At 39.0% G+C, this 17,568-nt stretch overlaps 1 protein-coding gene across 1 annotated transcript in view; it reads right to left on the bottom strand.

Annotated features, from left to right (window-relative positions):
- Window positions 1-17,358, bottom strand: part of RGS17 (regulator of G protein signaling 17) — a gene marked incomplete at its 3' end in the record, with an annotated part of 28,622 nt that extends 11,264 nt beyond the window's left edge. The window contains exon 1 of the mRNA XM_082634382.1: window positions 17,216-17,358. Within this exon, the coding sequence (XP_082490508.1) occupies window positions 17,216-17,334 (119 nt within the window). The 5' untranslated portion in view covers window positions 17,335-17,358. The remainder of the gene's footprint in view (window positions 1-17,215) is intronic.
- Window positions 17,359-17,568: the final 210 nt, after the last annotated feature.

The raw sequence follows: 17,568 nt of genomic DNA, 5'->3' as shown, positions 1-17,568 counted from the left end.
TTGGGTAAGCCCATGTCAACTAAAGAAAAGAGAGTCATTATTTAATAAAAGAAAGTAAATCATAACCTCAAAAAATGGATACTGTTATACATTCTGACTTCATCCTTGCATAATTCAAATTACTTAAAATCTCTGAGATAACTTACATGATTATATGCTTTAATATTTGATATATATCATTACATTACTCTTTAGTGTAATGCCATTTTGATTTTTGGTTAGTTCTATTCATAGTTTGTTTTCCATTGATTGCTAAAAAGATAAAGTGTATCAGCGTCTACAACAGAATTCGCTAAGTTCACATCACCCTTCTCTGCAGACCAGGTTTTCTGTCATCATTCCTCCATCCACTCAAGTTCGAGCGACAGGATTTATATTGATTTTTTCTTTGCCCTTTCATCCCTTTAAGTAAACCTCCGACATCTCAAGAGGGAAAAGCCAGTCACTCTGAGGGTTTGGGGTTTGGATATTAGAGCATTGAGTGGGAGGCGTCTCTGTGTCTCTGGGACATAAATTTGGGAATTCTACAGGATTACAGGAGCTAGGATAATCCTATGGGCTTTAGTAACCCAGAACAAGAATAAGAATTGTCTGATTCAGGTAAACTGTAGCTGAGCAGCGTCGTGGGGTGAAACACTCAGGGTTCTAGGTGCAGACAATGTGATGAGGAGGTTGAGGGCAGATATTAAGAAGCAGGGTGGGGAGGATAACTCAGTGGCCTTGGAAAAGCCAGGCTACTGAATTAGCAAATTGATCTCTCTGTCTAGAAGCCGAGAAGCTTCATGAGAGCCTGTCAGAGAGCAAAAGAAGTTAGATGATGTCTCTTCCAGTTGTTCATTCATTATTTATTCAACAAAGGGAAATGGAAACTATTATTTCCTAGTACCTATTTTGTGCCAGGCGCTGTTCTTTTACTTTAATTTACTTTAATTTTACTATCCCCATTTTACAGATGAGCAAAGTGAGGCACAGAGCTGTCTGGTAGGTTGGCCCAAAGGCAGGCACTAAATATGCGGTATGATTGGAATTTGAACCCAATTCTCTTGAGCCACCCTGTAGTTGTTATTATGAACCATGCTCTCTGATAGGCACTGAGGCAATAGAGTGCTTATGTGAGTGCAGAAAAGCGGCACCAAACATGGTTGTGGCTTAGTGCGCGAAAGCTTCCAACAGTTAGCTATTATTGATATGGAACATCCGGTAAGGGAAGAGGAGAGATGTCTCATTCATTCATTCATTCTCATGTGCAAGGGTGAGGATGGAGAGGATGTAGCAAAGACGGGAAGGCAAAGGGGTCAATCTACAACTGAAAGTGGGACTAGATGGAAAATTTAGTTGCGAAATTGGACCACCTGGAGAAAAGAGAACTCAATAGGAAGCGGAAAGGATTCTTCAGTCAGAAACAGGACACGTCGATGAAAAAAACAAAATGTCAGAGGGGAGTAAATGAAGTTCTCCTCTCCCAGTTTCTAGGGAACATGGCAGATTTATTGGTGTAGAAAAGGAGGAACCTCTCACAAAGGTGGTATGGCCCAAGGAATTCTGGGAAGCAGAAACTATAGTTTGATTGTTACTCAAATGTCCAGAAGACTGAGGATTGCTCTGCATGGTAGTCAGCAATTCCAGACCCCTCTCAGCCTTCAGTGTGGGGAGCCTCGAGGAAGCAGCGAGAGGGGATTCAGAGAGCAGCACAACTGGTTGAGTCTCTGCCTGCCGAGCTGTGACTGTGTCTGCAGGTTAGGAATGTGTTGGAGGGGAGCATCATTCACTTCTCAAAGTGTCTTTGAGTAAGAGTGCCTCTCTGGAATTTGATGTATTTCCGGTAATTATGGGAAAGTGGGTAGGAGGAGATAGGAAGACACCATTGACAATATTCTGTGAATTTTCCTGGGAGAAACTAATGATGCCAGATGTATAAAATATGCAACTTGGGGGGTAAATCCTAGAAAGATCACATTTAAATAGGAAATTCGTACTCATTCTGCCAAGCTCCACCGAGCTCATATGTGTGTGTGCACACATGCTGAGGGGTTATAAAAAGACTGGAAAATGAGCTTGCTTTGCTGATTAAATAATAAACTCCTTGAGAATTTGTTTCAGTTACATTTCCACACAGTATCCTACGGAGCGTGCCACACCAATGCAGGTATCCTTATTTGAAAAACTTTAAAACACAACATCTTTGAAAAAATGTGTTCTCCATTGTGCCTTTGCTGTGGAGCAACAAATCTGGAATCTACGTACATGATTCACAAGTTTCTGAAGACGAATTCTGGCTCTTGCATCTGTGTCTGTGATATTTACAAACATCCCAAATGCCACCATATTCGAGTGAACATTATGAAATATTGGGTTGTGTTTATATCTTTGATTTCTACAGATGGTAAAATATGGACACACATTTGTACTAAAACTACTTATAACAGACATTCAGTAAGTGCCTAACTGTCCACCGTCTCCTCCATTTCTTGATCTAATATTGGACACAACATTGCCCTGTAGAAAGAAACTGACCTTTAGCAATCGATGTGTCCTTTTGAATCAACTGTCCTTTAGGACTGTTCTTTAAAAATTGGTTTCAAAGTTTCCATTATCAAGAACCATTAAAATAATGCCATTTTTTTTTTCTTTTTGCGGTATGCGGGCCTCTCACTGTTGTGGCCTCCCCCGTTGCGGAGCACAGGCTCCGGATGCGCAGGCCCAGCGGCCATGGCTCACGGGCCCAGCCGCTCCGCGGCATATGGGATCCTCCCAGACCGGGGCACGAACCCGTATCCCCTGCATCGGCAGGCGGACTCTCAACCACTGCGCCACCAGGGAGGCCCAAAATAATGCCATTTTAAGATGAAGAGAAATGGAGAAAATGATAGGAGACTTGGTACTAGACTGTTTGCCATCTATGTCTTAGGCATGACTAATGTCTGTCCCCAATTTTACTTGGTCCTGCTCTAAGTAATACAGTGGGTTCATTTAAGGTAATAAAATACAGGACATATTTGCTCTGGATCAACATATATATATATATATATATATATATATATATGCTAGAGAAAAGCTCTAAAAGGAAAACATCAAGCTTAATATAAGGGGTCACGTAGAGACGTGTTCCTTTTCACTTTTACAATGCTTGTAATATTTTGAACTAACAATTCCACTTTTTAAACAAGTAAAGCCATGAAGAGAACAGAATGCATATACAATGCTCACTGTGGGAGTCTTGATCAAAGCTGAAATATTTTATGGGAGAAAATGCCAATAGCCTATGCTAAGAATATTAAAATAAGCATATAAAATCTTATTAGACATTGTCTCGAATAGTGACGTTGAGAAGAGAGAAATACATTTGGTATACTTCAGAAAATAAGGAAATATGCCCTCTTTGTGTGTGGGTGGATTTTTTGTTTGTTTACAGGGGAGTTTGGGCAGTGGGGTATGGAAAACATTACCTACTGCCCTTTAATGAGCTTACCTACTGGTTCATCATCATGGCTCTGTGTGGGGACTGCAGGTTAGGAATGTGTCTTCCTTTGGATGTCTTCCTTTGGAAGACAGTCTACTTTCAGTAAACAATTGGTTCTTAGGGAGAATCCTTGAAATGGTTGCAAATAAGATGAAAACTTTGCAGTAGCTATGGTAACTTTGGGGTAGAGGCTGATCACAAAACCACATATCTTTACACAAACACTCAGCTGAGGAATTAATAAGATGCTTAAATTTAATGCAGTATGACATCAAGGCTCAAGAAAGAACCACTGTCATTGGTAAAGGCAATTCATTATTTTAATATTCTCACATTGTACTATCAGCTTTTCCTTTATATTTAACAATTCTACCTCACATTTCCCAGTGCAAAAATGGAATCAACTTCCTTCAGGTTCTCAAAAAATTGGTAAGTTATTCTTTAAATGTGTCATTCTTCTCAGTCAAAATACCATGGTAAAATAATACTACAGCTGTATTTAGGCATCAACAACGATTTACAAATATGTATGAGACACCTGATTTATGCAACGGTGTCTGGGTTGGAAAGTCAAGATGAACAAGACAGAGGCTCTGAAACTGAGGAGTTCTGACAGTTAAATAGGCATCACAGAGCATTGCAGTGAGAGTTGAAATAAATGTGTTTGCCAGATGGAGACCTAGACAAGGAGAATTCCAAGCAGAGGGGGTAAAATCATGTGTAGCGCTGTAAAAATGCATGCTATCAATGCAGAGCAGAATGGACAAATCAGATGTTTCAGGACGGAAGCAATAAATTAGAATAGTCAGTGAGGTGTGGTTATGTCATGGGCCAAGAAAACAATGAAGTGGACTCCAAATCTCAAAGATATCTCCTGTATGATGATTTTGGTTTTCCAAGCTTTATTTTCCCCATTCATAATGGGGACGAAGGTAGTGACCTACTACACAAGGTTGAAAGCAAAGACTAAACACTTGTGACAAAAAGGAAAATTATTACACATGCTTAATTCAGTGGAAGGGCAAATTGGTGGCATATTAAAATGACAATTCCAAGTTTATGAAAGAGTTTTTTATTTCAACTAGAGGGAATAAAAACTTACACCATGCTGTTATTATAAAACACTTCCGCATACAACACCTTACCATTTCTTCCTCACAACAGTCCTGTAAGGTAAGCAGGGGCTTTGTTATTAATCATTCCCATCTGATTTAAGAAAAAGCAGTCACCGAGGTTGACTTACTCAATACCCACAACTAAAACATATCAGGCCTACCAATGGAACTCACACCTTCCGACTTCTTATTCCATGCTCATTTTCGCTGTGCAATGCTTCTTCTCTTGATATAGAAGAATTAATTGTGGTATTTTACCCTTTCAGGTATTTAGAGAAATGGATTGCTCTTAAATGTCTGGAAAGGGTAAACCTCTTATCACAAACCCATGTCTTGAGGGCACAGCCCCTTCTAACAACATCACCCCACAGCTGCCAGTCTGCAGGAGGTATTGCCCAGAGGACTGAATATACAGCAGATATTGGCAAGGAGTAACTTCTTGATTGCCTGGAACTTGAGATTGCCAGGGGAAAAGGAGCTGTTACAGAAGGTTTGACAACAAAACCTGACAAGGGGAAGAAGAGGTGGTGCCACTCATGACTCCAGAACAGATGCTGTTACTGCAAAGAGCATCCCTGGGACATACAACTCGCTCCCACTGGCAAAGACAACTTTGGAGAGAAGAGAAAGGAGAGGTGCACTGATGCATTGCTTAGAAAGGACTATAAAAAGGAAGAAAAAAGGCAGCAGAAGCGGGGACAGTAGCCATATACGACCTACAATTTCAGACATATAAAAACTCAGTTATAATCAAACCTATGTCTTGAACCTCATCTCTTTCATTTCTACATTTTGGTAGAACAACTTGGTTTTGAATGGGGTGTGTAAGGATGGGAATGGTGGTTAGGAATGTGTGTCTGGAAATGTTATACAACACTTGTCTCCAAAAACATTGCCCCTAGAAGTACTCCTCCTATTTTTCATAATCATGTATCATATATCATAAAACAAGTGTTTCATTTCATTTAAGCTTTTATTTCATAGATTTAAAGCCTATCAGAAGTAAAATTAACCCGCTATTAAAAATCTGTCCACTAGAGGGCTGTGTTGCCTTTATAAATATAATATTTTAATCAACTCAATAAAACTGAAAAAGTTTCTAAGTTTACCCTTATTTGGAAAAAAAAATCTATTCTTATATGTATGGGGTTTTGATAATTACATCTTTCTAAGGACTTTGAAGAGAGTCATCAAATTTTCTGTGAGTGAAATATACTCAAAAGGGATAAATTTAATCTTGACAGGTGTGAATAATTACTACGCCCAGTTTTCCTTTTTGTTCTGGATACTTCCCGCCCTAATCATTTAATTCAGGAATACTTCAGTCTTAAAAAAGGGTCAGGTATAATCCTATTAACATCGTAGTCATCCTTTCCAATAATTAGCTGTTTGAACTCTAATTATGTCTCTTGCTGGAGTAATATAGATCTTGGGTGATACATTCTTAGAACAAATTAATTAGAAAAGGTTTTTAGCGACCAACAGGCAGGAAATTTTTTTTGTTATTTAAAATGTTTTCAAAGAGCCACTGTGAAAGTGGATTCTCCAAACAATTTCAATCCCAGTTTGGGTTGTATGTAAACGTTAATTGCTTCTTTTGCTGCATGGAAACTGAAAACAAAATCACTTCGTCTTCTCATACTCGCCCTCTGCGCTACCACTTTCCCTCTATACATGCTTCTGTTGGAAAAGATGGGTTTCAAAAACTCCCTTTTTCTATTGGTATTAAATTTTTATTTCAAACTCTAAGCCATGTATTTTAAGTTCATGGACATTCATTTGGTTTAAAATGCCAACTGCATTTAACAAGTTATTACCTGGTTAAAATCTGGATCTACTATGTCAGCTGATGTTCAGTTAAATAACCAAAGCCTCCTATTTGGCATATATAGAGTTTCTTTTTTCTCCCCCTTAACATTAAGAGAATTATAGGCTTGAATATTTAGATGTACTTTCTATGACATACACCAATCAGTAGAATCCTCTACTTCAGTTCTCAGGTTGACTGAAATCCTATTTTGAGCTCTTCCTTCAACCCACTGTAATTTTCCCTGTAAGTCATAATTAAGTTAGTGGATGCTTTTGTGGAAAAGCAAATATCTTGGATGCGAAAAAGCCAAATGGACTTTTATTTAGTTAGTAGACACTGTTATTAAAATGGCATGTAATCATCCAGATCTTTAAATGCATCAGTTAAGTTGGAGCTCAAGCTTCTAGCTTTAGTTAACTTGTGTCTCTATTATAAAAAGGACAATGAAAAGGTTAAAACCCTAGCAGTTGACTCAGAAAAACATCTGCTTGCTGGCAGGGTCACTTACCCATCCACCCATTCATTCTTCCCTGGGGATTTTCCAGTTACTGTGTGTGTGAGTATGTTTGGGCTGAGGTGGGAGCATCCTTGAGAACAGCTATGGTTGAAGGCAAGAGTCCTGATCTGTGGCGAGACTTAACCCCGGGATATGATGAACTCACATCACTCTGTGTATCAATGAGTGTGTGGTCCATGCTCCGGGAATGCCGAGTTATACCTGTGCTGGTTCATGTGAGAGTTGGGGAAAAGGGGCCAGGGATACCGAATGCAGAAAACAGGTCCTGTTACATTAACTGACAACATGGAAATAGAACATGCTAAGCATACAGTGGCCAAAGTCTGGTAATTTCCTTTCAGCCTGAGACTTGCAAATAATATCTATCAATAAAGGATTATTCAGGGGTTCCTGAAAGAAACTGCACCCTAAAGTAACTGTTGTTGAATCCCATCTTACAGATGAAGAAACTAAAGCTCAGAGAGCTTGAGCAGCTTGCCAAACGTTTCACAGTTATCTGTTATGAAACTGAGATGCATCCAGGTCTAATTCCAGTGTGGTTTTCTTCCCTCCCCAGTGCTGCCTCTTGAAAGTAGGCTTTATATGAGGAAGGCATGTTATTAGAATTTGTGCGTAATCTTTAAATATGGCAAGACCACATCTATTTACAATGAAACATATGAAGTTATTATTCAACTATTACTTATGAAATTGGTCAATTAAAAGGGTTTTGTGCTTTTAAATAATCTATGTTTCTGTATACAGAAAAGTAGCAATGGCAGAAATTTGCTTTCTACTTAGGAGCACATGCTCCCAGGCATGAAATGTACATTAATATATAGTATATTGATATCTGAAACAAAGATATGAATTTTATAGCATCAAAAATTATAATATTTATAAAACCCAATGAAGCAGAATTATTATACAATCAACTTCATATTTGCTAGAAGTGGATTTTATTGTCTTATCTGACAAGTAATTAGTGATTCTTGAGTGATGTCCTAAAACATCAGGCAGATTTTAATTAGGTCTACCAGGCCTAGACCTAAATAAGTTAGGCTTAAAAGGACTAATAAAGAGCTCCACTACCAAACGCAAAATAGATAGCTAGTGGGAAGCAGCCTTATAGCACAGGGAGATCAGCTCGGTGCTTTGTGACCACCTAGAGGGGTGGGATAGGGAGGGTGGGAGGGAGGGAGACACAAGAGGGAAGAGATATGGGAACATATGTGTATGTATAACTGATTCACTTTGTTATACAGCAGAAACTAACACACCATTGTAAAGCAATTATACTCCAATAAAGATGTTAAAAAAAAAGTTCCAATGAGAGAGATGAAAATTGTTAATTTTAATCAGATGTAGCACAACTATGACCTTTTTTAGATAAGTTAGGGGTAGCAAAATGTCATAACCTCAGTTTTTGTATTATTATTGATTTGCAGAGGCTGAGATGGGTGGGCAGTTCTTAAACTTTGTCCAGATAGCTAATATATTTGGCCAGGATTTAGAAGGGCTGGATTTCACATTGTTTTAGAAATTGAATATTTTGCTTTGACTAAATCAGAAAGGGAACACTGGCTTCCCTCAACTTGAATCTTCACCCCCAAAGACCAGGGTGTCTCAGTGCCTTTGAAAAGGGCTGCACTCAGCAGCTTTTCTCTCCGAATTCTTCTTCCTCATGCACCTTAACGAGATGCTTGATTCTCACAGAGTTCACTGATAACTTCCTAGTAGGCCAGATGACAAGAAGTTTTATGATTCTTATTGCATCAGATTTCCTTGGTGTGTTTGCAACATCCATCATTCCCTTCTGTGTGAAACTCTTTACTGTCTGGGCTTCTGTGCCAGCCCAGTGGTGTGTTTTGTATGTTATCTCCCAGACTGTCTAGTCTCTGCATCCCGTGTTTGCAGAGCTGCACTGCTTTCTCTTTAAAGGCTTTTAAAAAATTTTTATTTTTATTGGAGTATAATTGCTTTACAACATTGTGTTAGTTTCTACTGTACAGCAAAATGAATCAGCTGTATGTATACATATATCCCCTCTTTTTTTGGATTTCCTTCCCATTTAGGCTCCCACAGAGCACTGAGTTCCCTGTGCTGTACGGTAGGTTCTCATTAGTTATCTATTTTATACTTAGTATCAATAGTGTATATATGTCAATCCCCATCTCCCAGTTCATCCCACTCCCCGCTCCCCCCTTGGTATCCATCTGTACGTTTGTTCTCTATGTCTGTGTCTCGATTTCTGCTTTGCAAATAAGATCATCTATACCATTTTTTAAGATTCCACATATATGCGTTAATATACAATATTTATTTTTCTCTTTCTGACTTACTTCACTCTGTATGACAGTCTCTAGGTCCATCCACATCTCTACAAATGACCCAATTTCATTCCTTTTTATGGCTGACTAATATTCCATTGTATATATGTACGACATCTTCTTTAGCCATTCCTCTGTTGACGGACATTTAGGTTGCTTCCATGTCCTGGCTATTGTAAATAGAGCTGCGATGAACATTGGGGTGCATGTGTCTTTTTGAATTATAGTTTTCCCTGGATATGTGTCCAGTAGTGGGTTTAAGGATTTATATTTGAGGTTTCAGCCTGTAGCTCACTGCTCTTCATGCTGGGCCATCCTTTTTATCTCCTGTATATTGTATGCTGATGACTCCCTGATTGTTATATCTAATCAAGGCATGCCCTGCAAGCTTCAACATCATTTGCACAGCTAATCCTTGGGCACCACACACAGAGCGAGCCCAACCCACCATCCTATCCTGGCCTAAAGCACCTCCTGTTCCAGAGTTCTCTCATCTGATGGGCTTACCATCAACCCGGCCCCTCAAGCAAAGCAATGGCGTTATCCTTCCCTTCTCCTTTACGTCTACTGCAAATTCTTGACAGTACTTCATTTTCCTTGAAACTGGAATCTCTCCATTCCTTTTAATCACCTTTCATTTTGAGCCCCTTGATTCTTTCACAAAGACTATCACAGAAGCCTTCTAACAGGCTTCCTGTTTCTGTCCTGTCCTTCCACACACTTTCCATTGTCTCCACAGGGATACACTTCAAACAGAAAATGGACTTTGTCCCCTTCTTACTTAATCATGTTCAGTCACTTCCCATCACCAAAAAAGGTGTAAAGTCTTAACTTCTTAGTATGCCATAAAAGGCATTTTATTACTTGTCATTGTCTCTTAGTCTATTTTGTCCTTCTTGACTTTATATCCCAGTAGTACTAACCAGATTTTAGCACTCCCTCCTGGAATCCTGGCCTTTCTCTATGACTAGCTGCTAGTACTACTAGTACTAGTACTGCTACTAACACACACACACACACACACACACACACACACGGGAATGAAGAACGTGGTGCATAAGAAGAAATCTGGTGGTTCCCTAACATGCATTAGCTGCCACATCATTATGCTAATGATAGGAGAATATACCTGTCATCTTTGAAAAACAGAATTTGTGAAACAAATTTCCATATTTTATAAAGTGGTCTCAATTGGAAAATCCAAATTCCATCAACCATTCAACACCTTATTATTAATTAAACACCTACTATGTGCCAAATATTATTTTATAAGCCAAAATATACCTTTAGTTATTTTAAAACTTTAGTATACATTTAGGAAAAGGCTCAGTGCCAACTGACTGATATGAATGGCTGTGAATTCCACTATAAAATCCATATAACATAATTTTACTGAAGACCTTCACCTAGAAAACAAAAACGCATGTCAAACAGAAGGAGAGTCACTAGTATGAAAACCAGCACAGTGAGTTGGGTGTCAGACCGGCCCCCCAAGTGTGCAGCCTTGTCCAGGGCAGAGGGAGGCGTGGCCATGGGGAAGACCAGCATCGGCCCATTGCCAAGGTCACTGAGAAGCTCCACCACATCCTGCCCTTTGAGACCCACATGGCCCTCACCCACCCCACCACGACATACAGTGAGTCAGCCGAGCCTGAGAGATCCTCCCTGGATCTGACCCTGAAATGACTTGAAGCCAACTGGGGTACGTGGGCCCGTGGATGGCACTCAAGTCTCGGTGCCAAGTGCTGTCCTCGGACGTGCTACCCAGTCTCTTCACCTACAGTCTGTTTCCTCCTGTTTCTTTAGAATTCTGGGCTTCTTCACAGAGTGAGGCTCCTCTCACCATCCTCTCCTGAGGACCCATCTTTGTTTTCTTTGGAACGCCCTTTCCACGTCAGAACTCTCCTACATCTCGACCTGGTAAGGCCCACGTCCTCTCCCCGCCCCACCTGGCACTCCGTCTCTCCGAGGCAGCTCCTCTCCACCCACCACAGGGCCAGGCAGGGGCTGGCTCTTGCTTTCTTCTAGCTGGAATTAATTTAATCTTCTTTCTCCATTCTGTTTTGGTTCTTTCTACTCTCTTAAATAAAATTGGGTATAATATTTTCATGTAGTATTTTGTTTTCTTCACATCCATTTTTCCATTGATGTCTAAGCACTGCAATGTGACACTCAGAAGAAAATGTACATTTACAGTACACAGAGTCAAAAAGGAAGGGATAAAGAAGATGTGGTTCATATCTACAATGGAATATTACTCAGCCATAAAAAAGAATGAAATAATGCCATTTGCAGCAGCATGAATGGACCTAGAGATTATCATACTAAGTGAAGTAAGTCAGAGAAAGACAAGTATTATATGATAGTACTCATTTGTGGAAACTAATTTTAAAATAAATGATATAAATGAACTTATTTACAAAACAGAAACATACAGATTTTGAAAATAAACTTAGTGTTACCAAAGGGGGAACATAGTGGGGAGGGATAAATTAGGAGCTTGGGATGAACATACAAACACTACAATATATAAAACAGATAACCAACAAGGACTTACTGTAGAGCACAGAGAACTCTACTCAGTATTCTGTAGAGCACAGAGAACTCTACTCAGTATTCTGTAGAGCACAGAGAACTCTACTCAGTATTCTGTAATAACCTAAATGGGAACAGAATCTGAAAAAGAATGAGTATATGTATATGTATAACTGGATCACTATACTGTACACCTTAAACTAACACAACGTTGTAAATCAACTCTACTCCAATAAAATTTAAAAAAAGAAGAATGGTGTGCCTTCCTTGGAAAAGGGTCAAGGCATTCTATTGGCAGAGGCAGCTTGAATCTTAAACTTTTCTGGAGGGTGACCTGGGGAGTAAACAAAATGTTCATGTCCATGTTCAGTTGCTTACTGAGCATTTGTTGCCTGTCAATGTAGAGGCAGGGAGAATCTGGTGAAAGCCAATGACATCAACAGTACCAGGAAATAATTAACATTCAATCAGCTGTAAAGGAGTGAATAAACAAGTGCATGACACAGAGATGGTCCATTGTGCCAACGTCCACTTTTTGGTTTTGTGTCTATGGCCTGGGAAACCTGGGTTCATTTTTGGTACATGTCTTCTGATTGTGTGCATTTAAAAGTTTGTGTAAGTTATAGAAACTACTGAAAATTTTTACCTATGACATGGTGAGATAGAGTTTTCAAAACTAGAATTCTTTGTAAGTGATATTTTTGATGGTCTGGTTTGGAAATCCTATGCAGATAAGTTGTGCTCCCATGTGAGATGAATTAGGTCTCTGAGGGTGACAGCTAGAGAAAAGACTGCTTCTTCACTGGTGCCTTAGATGAAATGATTCAACTTGCATGTGTGAGCAGATTTATTTCCAGGGGGTGGTTTCTTTACCATGGGGCAGACGCGGATTTTGTTTTTCCTTTCAAAAAGTATCCTTTGGCTTTTAAAGCATGCGTTTTAGTGTTTCCACTAGCAAAGAGCTAAAGTGTGACAGTGTGAGGATAAAATAGGACATTATTTTCGCACTGTTTTGAATTATAGAGGCTGTGGTACTTGTTAAAAATGGAAGGAGGGGCAACCAAAAGTATGTTTGTGAAGTGCTTAAAGTTTACTTAGTCAGATCTCTTCCGTGGTCTGGAAACTAACGTGTCAAAAGGGAGATAATTTTAGCTTTCACAGGACTATTTAATGTACTAATGTTCTGGCCAATTTCTCCCGAGAAGAATGGAGACCATCCGATGCAGTGGACGAAATCTTGTAGGCAATACATAGTAGTGCATGGGATTGTGAATTTCATTTGAAGAGTGTTACTTAATATAATTCTTGAAGAGTTTGCAAAGTAAAAAGCTTTGGAAACAGTTCATATCCATCCTGGAAATGAAAAGTTTGGAAGTGTTCTCTTAAAATGGACAAAACAATGGACTGGGATGTTAAGAGACTTGCATTTTAGTCCCACTTCTGTCGTTAATGAGCTTAGTGACAGTAGGCAAGTCTTCAGTTGCCTTATGTGTAAAATGAGACACAGAGTTTTCTGAACATTAAGTGAGGACATTTTTTTTTCCAAACAAAAGCTTATACACTAATCTAGTAAGTAAAGTAGCAAAAGAGAGAACCATTCCCTCGGAAACTGCAGGTGGGGAGCCTGAGGCTGCCCCACCCAAGTGATCCCCTCACCACCATGCAGCAACATGAGAAGCCAATGGAATGTTTTGGAGTCATGGTATCTGAAGTCTGTTGAGTTGTCATTTTTTATAAGTAAACATAGCAATCTGTTTTGCTTGCTAGGACACCCCCGGGAGCAATGAGGAATTAAAGCAGAAGTGGATTAGCACCTAGAGATTTCCTTGAAAAAAATACTCTGGGTTATTTTAGTTTAACCTCTGGTGTTAGGAGAGGAGGGTTCATGGGACAATTTGGAAATTAGGTTTAAGCTCGCAATGCACTTTGGAAGCTCTCCCTTTCTACCTCTTTTTTGTGGCACCTTGTTTTGTGAGCACAACGCAATTTCTGGTTTCCCACACACTTTCACAGTGTGAAACTACCTCATGGATTCACACTGTCGGCAGTTTTGCAAGGATCCCACATCTTTAAATGGTTTCTTTCTCATAAAGAAAAGGGAAGAGGGTTAACGACCTGAAAAGGCAGGTCATTCTCTTTGAATCCTGATATAAGGGGAACATTGTTTTGACAATTCTGAATCTCTAGACACGTGATCTTGACAAAGCTCTCCTGGTTGGGAACAGCTTTGTCCCATGTGTAGAAGGGCTTGCAAGTTTACAGACTGTCTGCTTGATGGCCAAGACTCGGGCATCCATGACTTATTTGTGTAACAGGTTATGGTCTAAACCTCATTCCTTTGCTTTCTCTTTTTGAAATGGAGGGCTCTGGGGAGAAAAGGGAGATAAATGGATTTGGGGAAGGAAGTGGTTCCTTGACAGGGACAGAGGACATCGTGAAGTAATCCTAACTTTTGAGATTTTTGAAGGACACTGTGGAACTATTCAGCAGTTATGTATTTATGCTCTGTATCACCACCCAAAATAGAGCATAGTGGTAATTTTATAAAGGCAGGAATAAATTCAAACACGAGAGAGGAGCTGATGATGAAATATGAATGAGAAATGCAAATTTGGGAAAATACTAAGTTGTTTTAAAAACCCATAATGTGAGGCTTGAGTGAGGTATTTATATTTATTACTAGATATAGAAATTTATTTCCTTAGCCCTCTATTTCCTTAAAAGGAGGTAAAATAGCTACATGGCAACTATTCCTATTTACGAATGACAGTTACTTCATACTTTTATTTCTAACTTTTTGTCCCTAAATTACATTTTTCTAGTGTTTCTTTTTGTTATACTCCTTTTCCCTAGCCTGGAAAATTTGAAGAACGTTGCTTTCTTTCTTTTTTTTTTCCACTCTAGTAAGACTTTACAATATTTTTTCCCTAAACTCAAAATGCAAAAATTATGATACTCTAAAAATGCATGTGTAAAGGACATCTCCATTTATACTGAGATAACAGAGTTACAATTAAAACGTAATTTAACTTTCATTCTTGTTTTTTAAAATAGTTGCTTACATTAGAAATTACCTTACCTATTATTTATCATGTAAAGAAGGCATACGTTTACAGACTGCATTTTATGGCCTGGACTTGAGTGTCCATGACTCATTATTAGCAAACATAGTTCTTAACAATACTCTCTCGTCTAGAACTAATAGAACATGCATCCAAGGCACCACGTGTTTAGGGTCCAAATACCTGTCGCCCTAGAAGTGTGGAGAGTTAATGCAGCTTCCAAAAGCTGTTTTGTTCTCCGTCCATAGTTTGTGTTCTGTGACAATCTGATGCTCACAAGCTCACGTTGACTATTTTTTTATTTAATGCACTTTAAGAATTAATAAAAGCAAGTCTTGCTAAATATCTGTAGGACAGATAAAAGCAAATCTCCCTACACATCTGTTTGACAGCAGATATTGCACAAAAAAACTTCAGTGCTTGGTGTTTTAATCCTGAAGCAATTCAGAAATAAGTTTTTGCAGGCAAACAAAATTATATACTAATTACTGGAACATGGTGTAGAGCAAGTGAGAAATAGAAATATAATCCTCAACACGATGTAACAATATATTTGCGATGTTTCATATGAACTTTAAAATAAAATAGTTTTCCTTTCCAAGATAATTTTTTGTATTGTATCTACAAGCTGATCTTTTTAAAAAAATATACATGATTTGAAGCCAGATCTTCTTTAAAGAGATTTTATTTTCCCAATATGAAGTGTTCCATAGCCCAGTAACTAACTCTTATTAAATGCATACTATGGGTCAGGCACTGTTCTCAGCTTGTATGTGTTTTACTTCATTTAATGTTTAAAGCAATCTTATGAGGTAGGGATTCTTATTACTGTCATTTGATAGATGAGGAATCTGCAGACACTAAGCAACTTGCTGAAGGTCAAACAAATAGTGAAAGATGAAGAGTTTGAACCCAGGCCGTCTGACTTCAGAACCACCATATTAAGTCACTACCCTGTATTTCACAGATTAAAACCAGAGCTAGCTGATCTCTTGAGGAATGAGAGAGAAAAATATTACACAGTTGCATTGAAATAGTTCTCTCCTCTAGGACTCTGTTGCCTCCATCTGAAATGCTGAATTTGAGGCTCAAGAATGAAAGAAAAAGGAATCGTACATGACTTTCCCCAAAAAAGAATCATCAACTGGGAAGCAATTTTGATATTTATAAAAACTACTTTAAACGTTCCAGATTGCTACAATATCGGATGGTTTTTCTGGAAATGAAGTTTCCTAGAGAGCTCAGAGCTTGTTCAACACCAAGGCTGCCACTGGAGCATTACATATTTCATCTTCTCTTTTGGCCACTGTGATAGAACATTATGCCACTATATCATAACACCAACCATCATAATATGGACATTGAGGAACTGTAGGGATCATGTGTGAGAAGATGACTCAAGCATCTGGCCCTTTCTTTAGGGTTTTGAAACAGGTCATGGAGATCCAGGAGACCACTGCTAACCCAAAAGATCCACCTGTGAATTGGATCTTACAGTACCCTGAAACGTGTGGTTCTATGGAAATTCCATTAAGTCTAACATCCCCCCGCTCCCCTCCCGAGGAATCTCATCTTTGTAAATCTCAGGACCCTGGGTCTCACTGATTTTCTTATTTGAAGACTTTGGGAATTTGGAACTAAAGCAGGTTTTCTAAGGTGCCTGAACCGTGGACATTTAGTATGAGACAAGACCTTGAAAACCAACTTGTCTGACTCTTCATGACTTTGCCGGTGAGAAAACCAAAAAACAGAGATTACAACTTTGTCTGATGTTCCAGAGCCTGTCAGTGACAAAACCGCAATGGAAAGCAGGTTCTCTGGCTCTAAGTTCAGAATTTTTAATGAACTGACTTGACCTTCATACCCATCATAGCCCCTGGCCTTTTAGATCTGTGGACATGAGTCTGTGGCACTTCTTTTTCTGTCCTTTTCAGGAGTCTATGGTTGAAGTTGCCACCCAACTCTGTGACAGAACAATCAACACCACATGGAATAGCAGAGAACTAAAACACTACCCTGAATACTACACCCAATACTACTAGATATTATCTTAGTGTTCTTGCATCTTCTGTAACATGGGAGAATGTTGTTTACTGTTCAGTAAATATATAGCCATAATCTTATTTTTATCCATACCTTTAAGAAGCACGGGTGGAGGAAACCATGATATAAAACAATTTTTCTTTCTTTACCTTACTACCAATTTCATTGTAGATTTTGAGGAAATACTATATTTTGCTTATGGAAATGTGTGCATTAAACCAATGATCATTTCCAGCAATTCCTACTTGTAAAGGAAGAAAAAAAGATAGATTGAGAAGTTTCTATGGTCCCAAGAGCTGACGTGCATGTTCACGCCAGTTATGACCCAGCTCAGGTGTGGTATCACACAGATAAGAAGACATACCAGGAGCAGCTGCAACAACAGCACCAACAAAAGCAACACGTATTGTTGGGCCTCTGGTTTCCAGGTGCTTGAGACACAGCAGGTGTTTCTTCATTCTGTGACTGCTGCCTTTTTCGCATTTCAGCTACTGCAGTGCCCAACTGGCTGGAAGAAGAGAGAAAACATAAGGTCTGAAAAAATTATGATAAGGGTAAGTCGCCTATGCTGAAGGAAGCATAATTTAATTGAGGGGTCAGGAAAAGATAGTTTGAGAAAAGGTAAAAATGAATAAACTTTAGTAGTCAAGTTGAAAATTCCCCAGAAATTTTTTAAGGCGAATATTCTAAAAACTTTGGGAACAAACTTCTACCATT

The sequence above is a fragment of the Mesoplodon mirus genome, assembly GCF_964341445.2.
Source record: "Mesoplodon mirus genome assembly, chromosome: 10".
Lineage (NCBI taxonomy): Eukaryota > Metazoa > Chordata > Mammalia > Artiodactyla > Ziphiidae > Mesoplodon > Mesoplodon mirus.
Note: the sequence above shows the minus strand (reverse complement) of the source record. Positions and strands in the feature narration are given on the sequence as shown.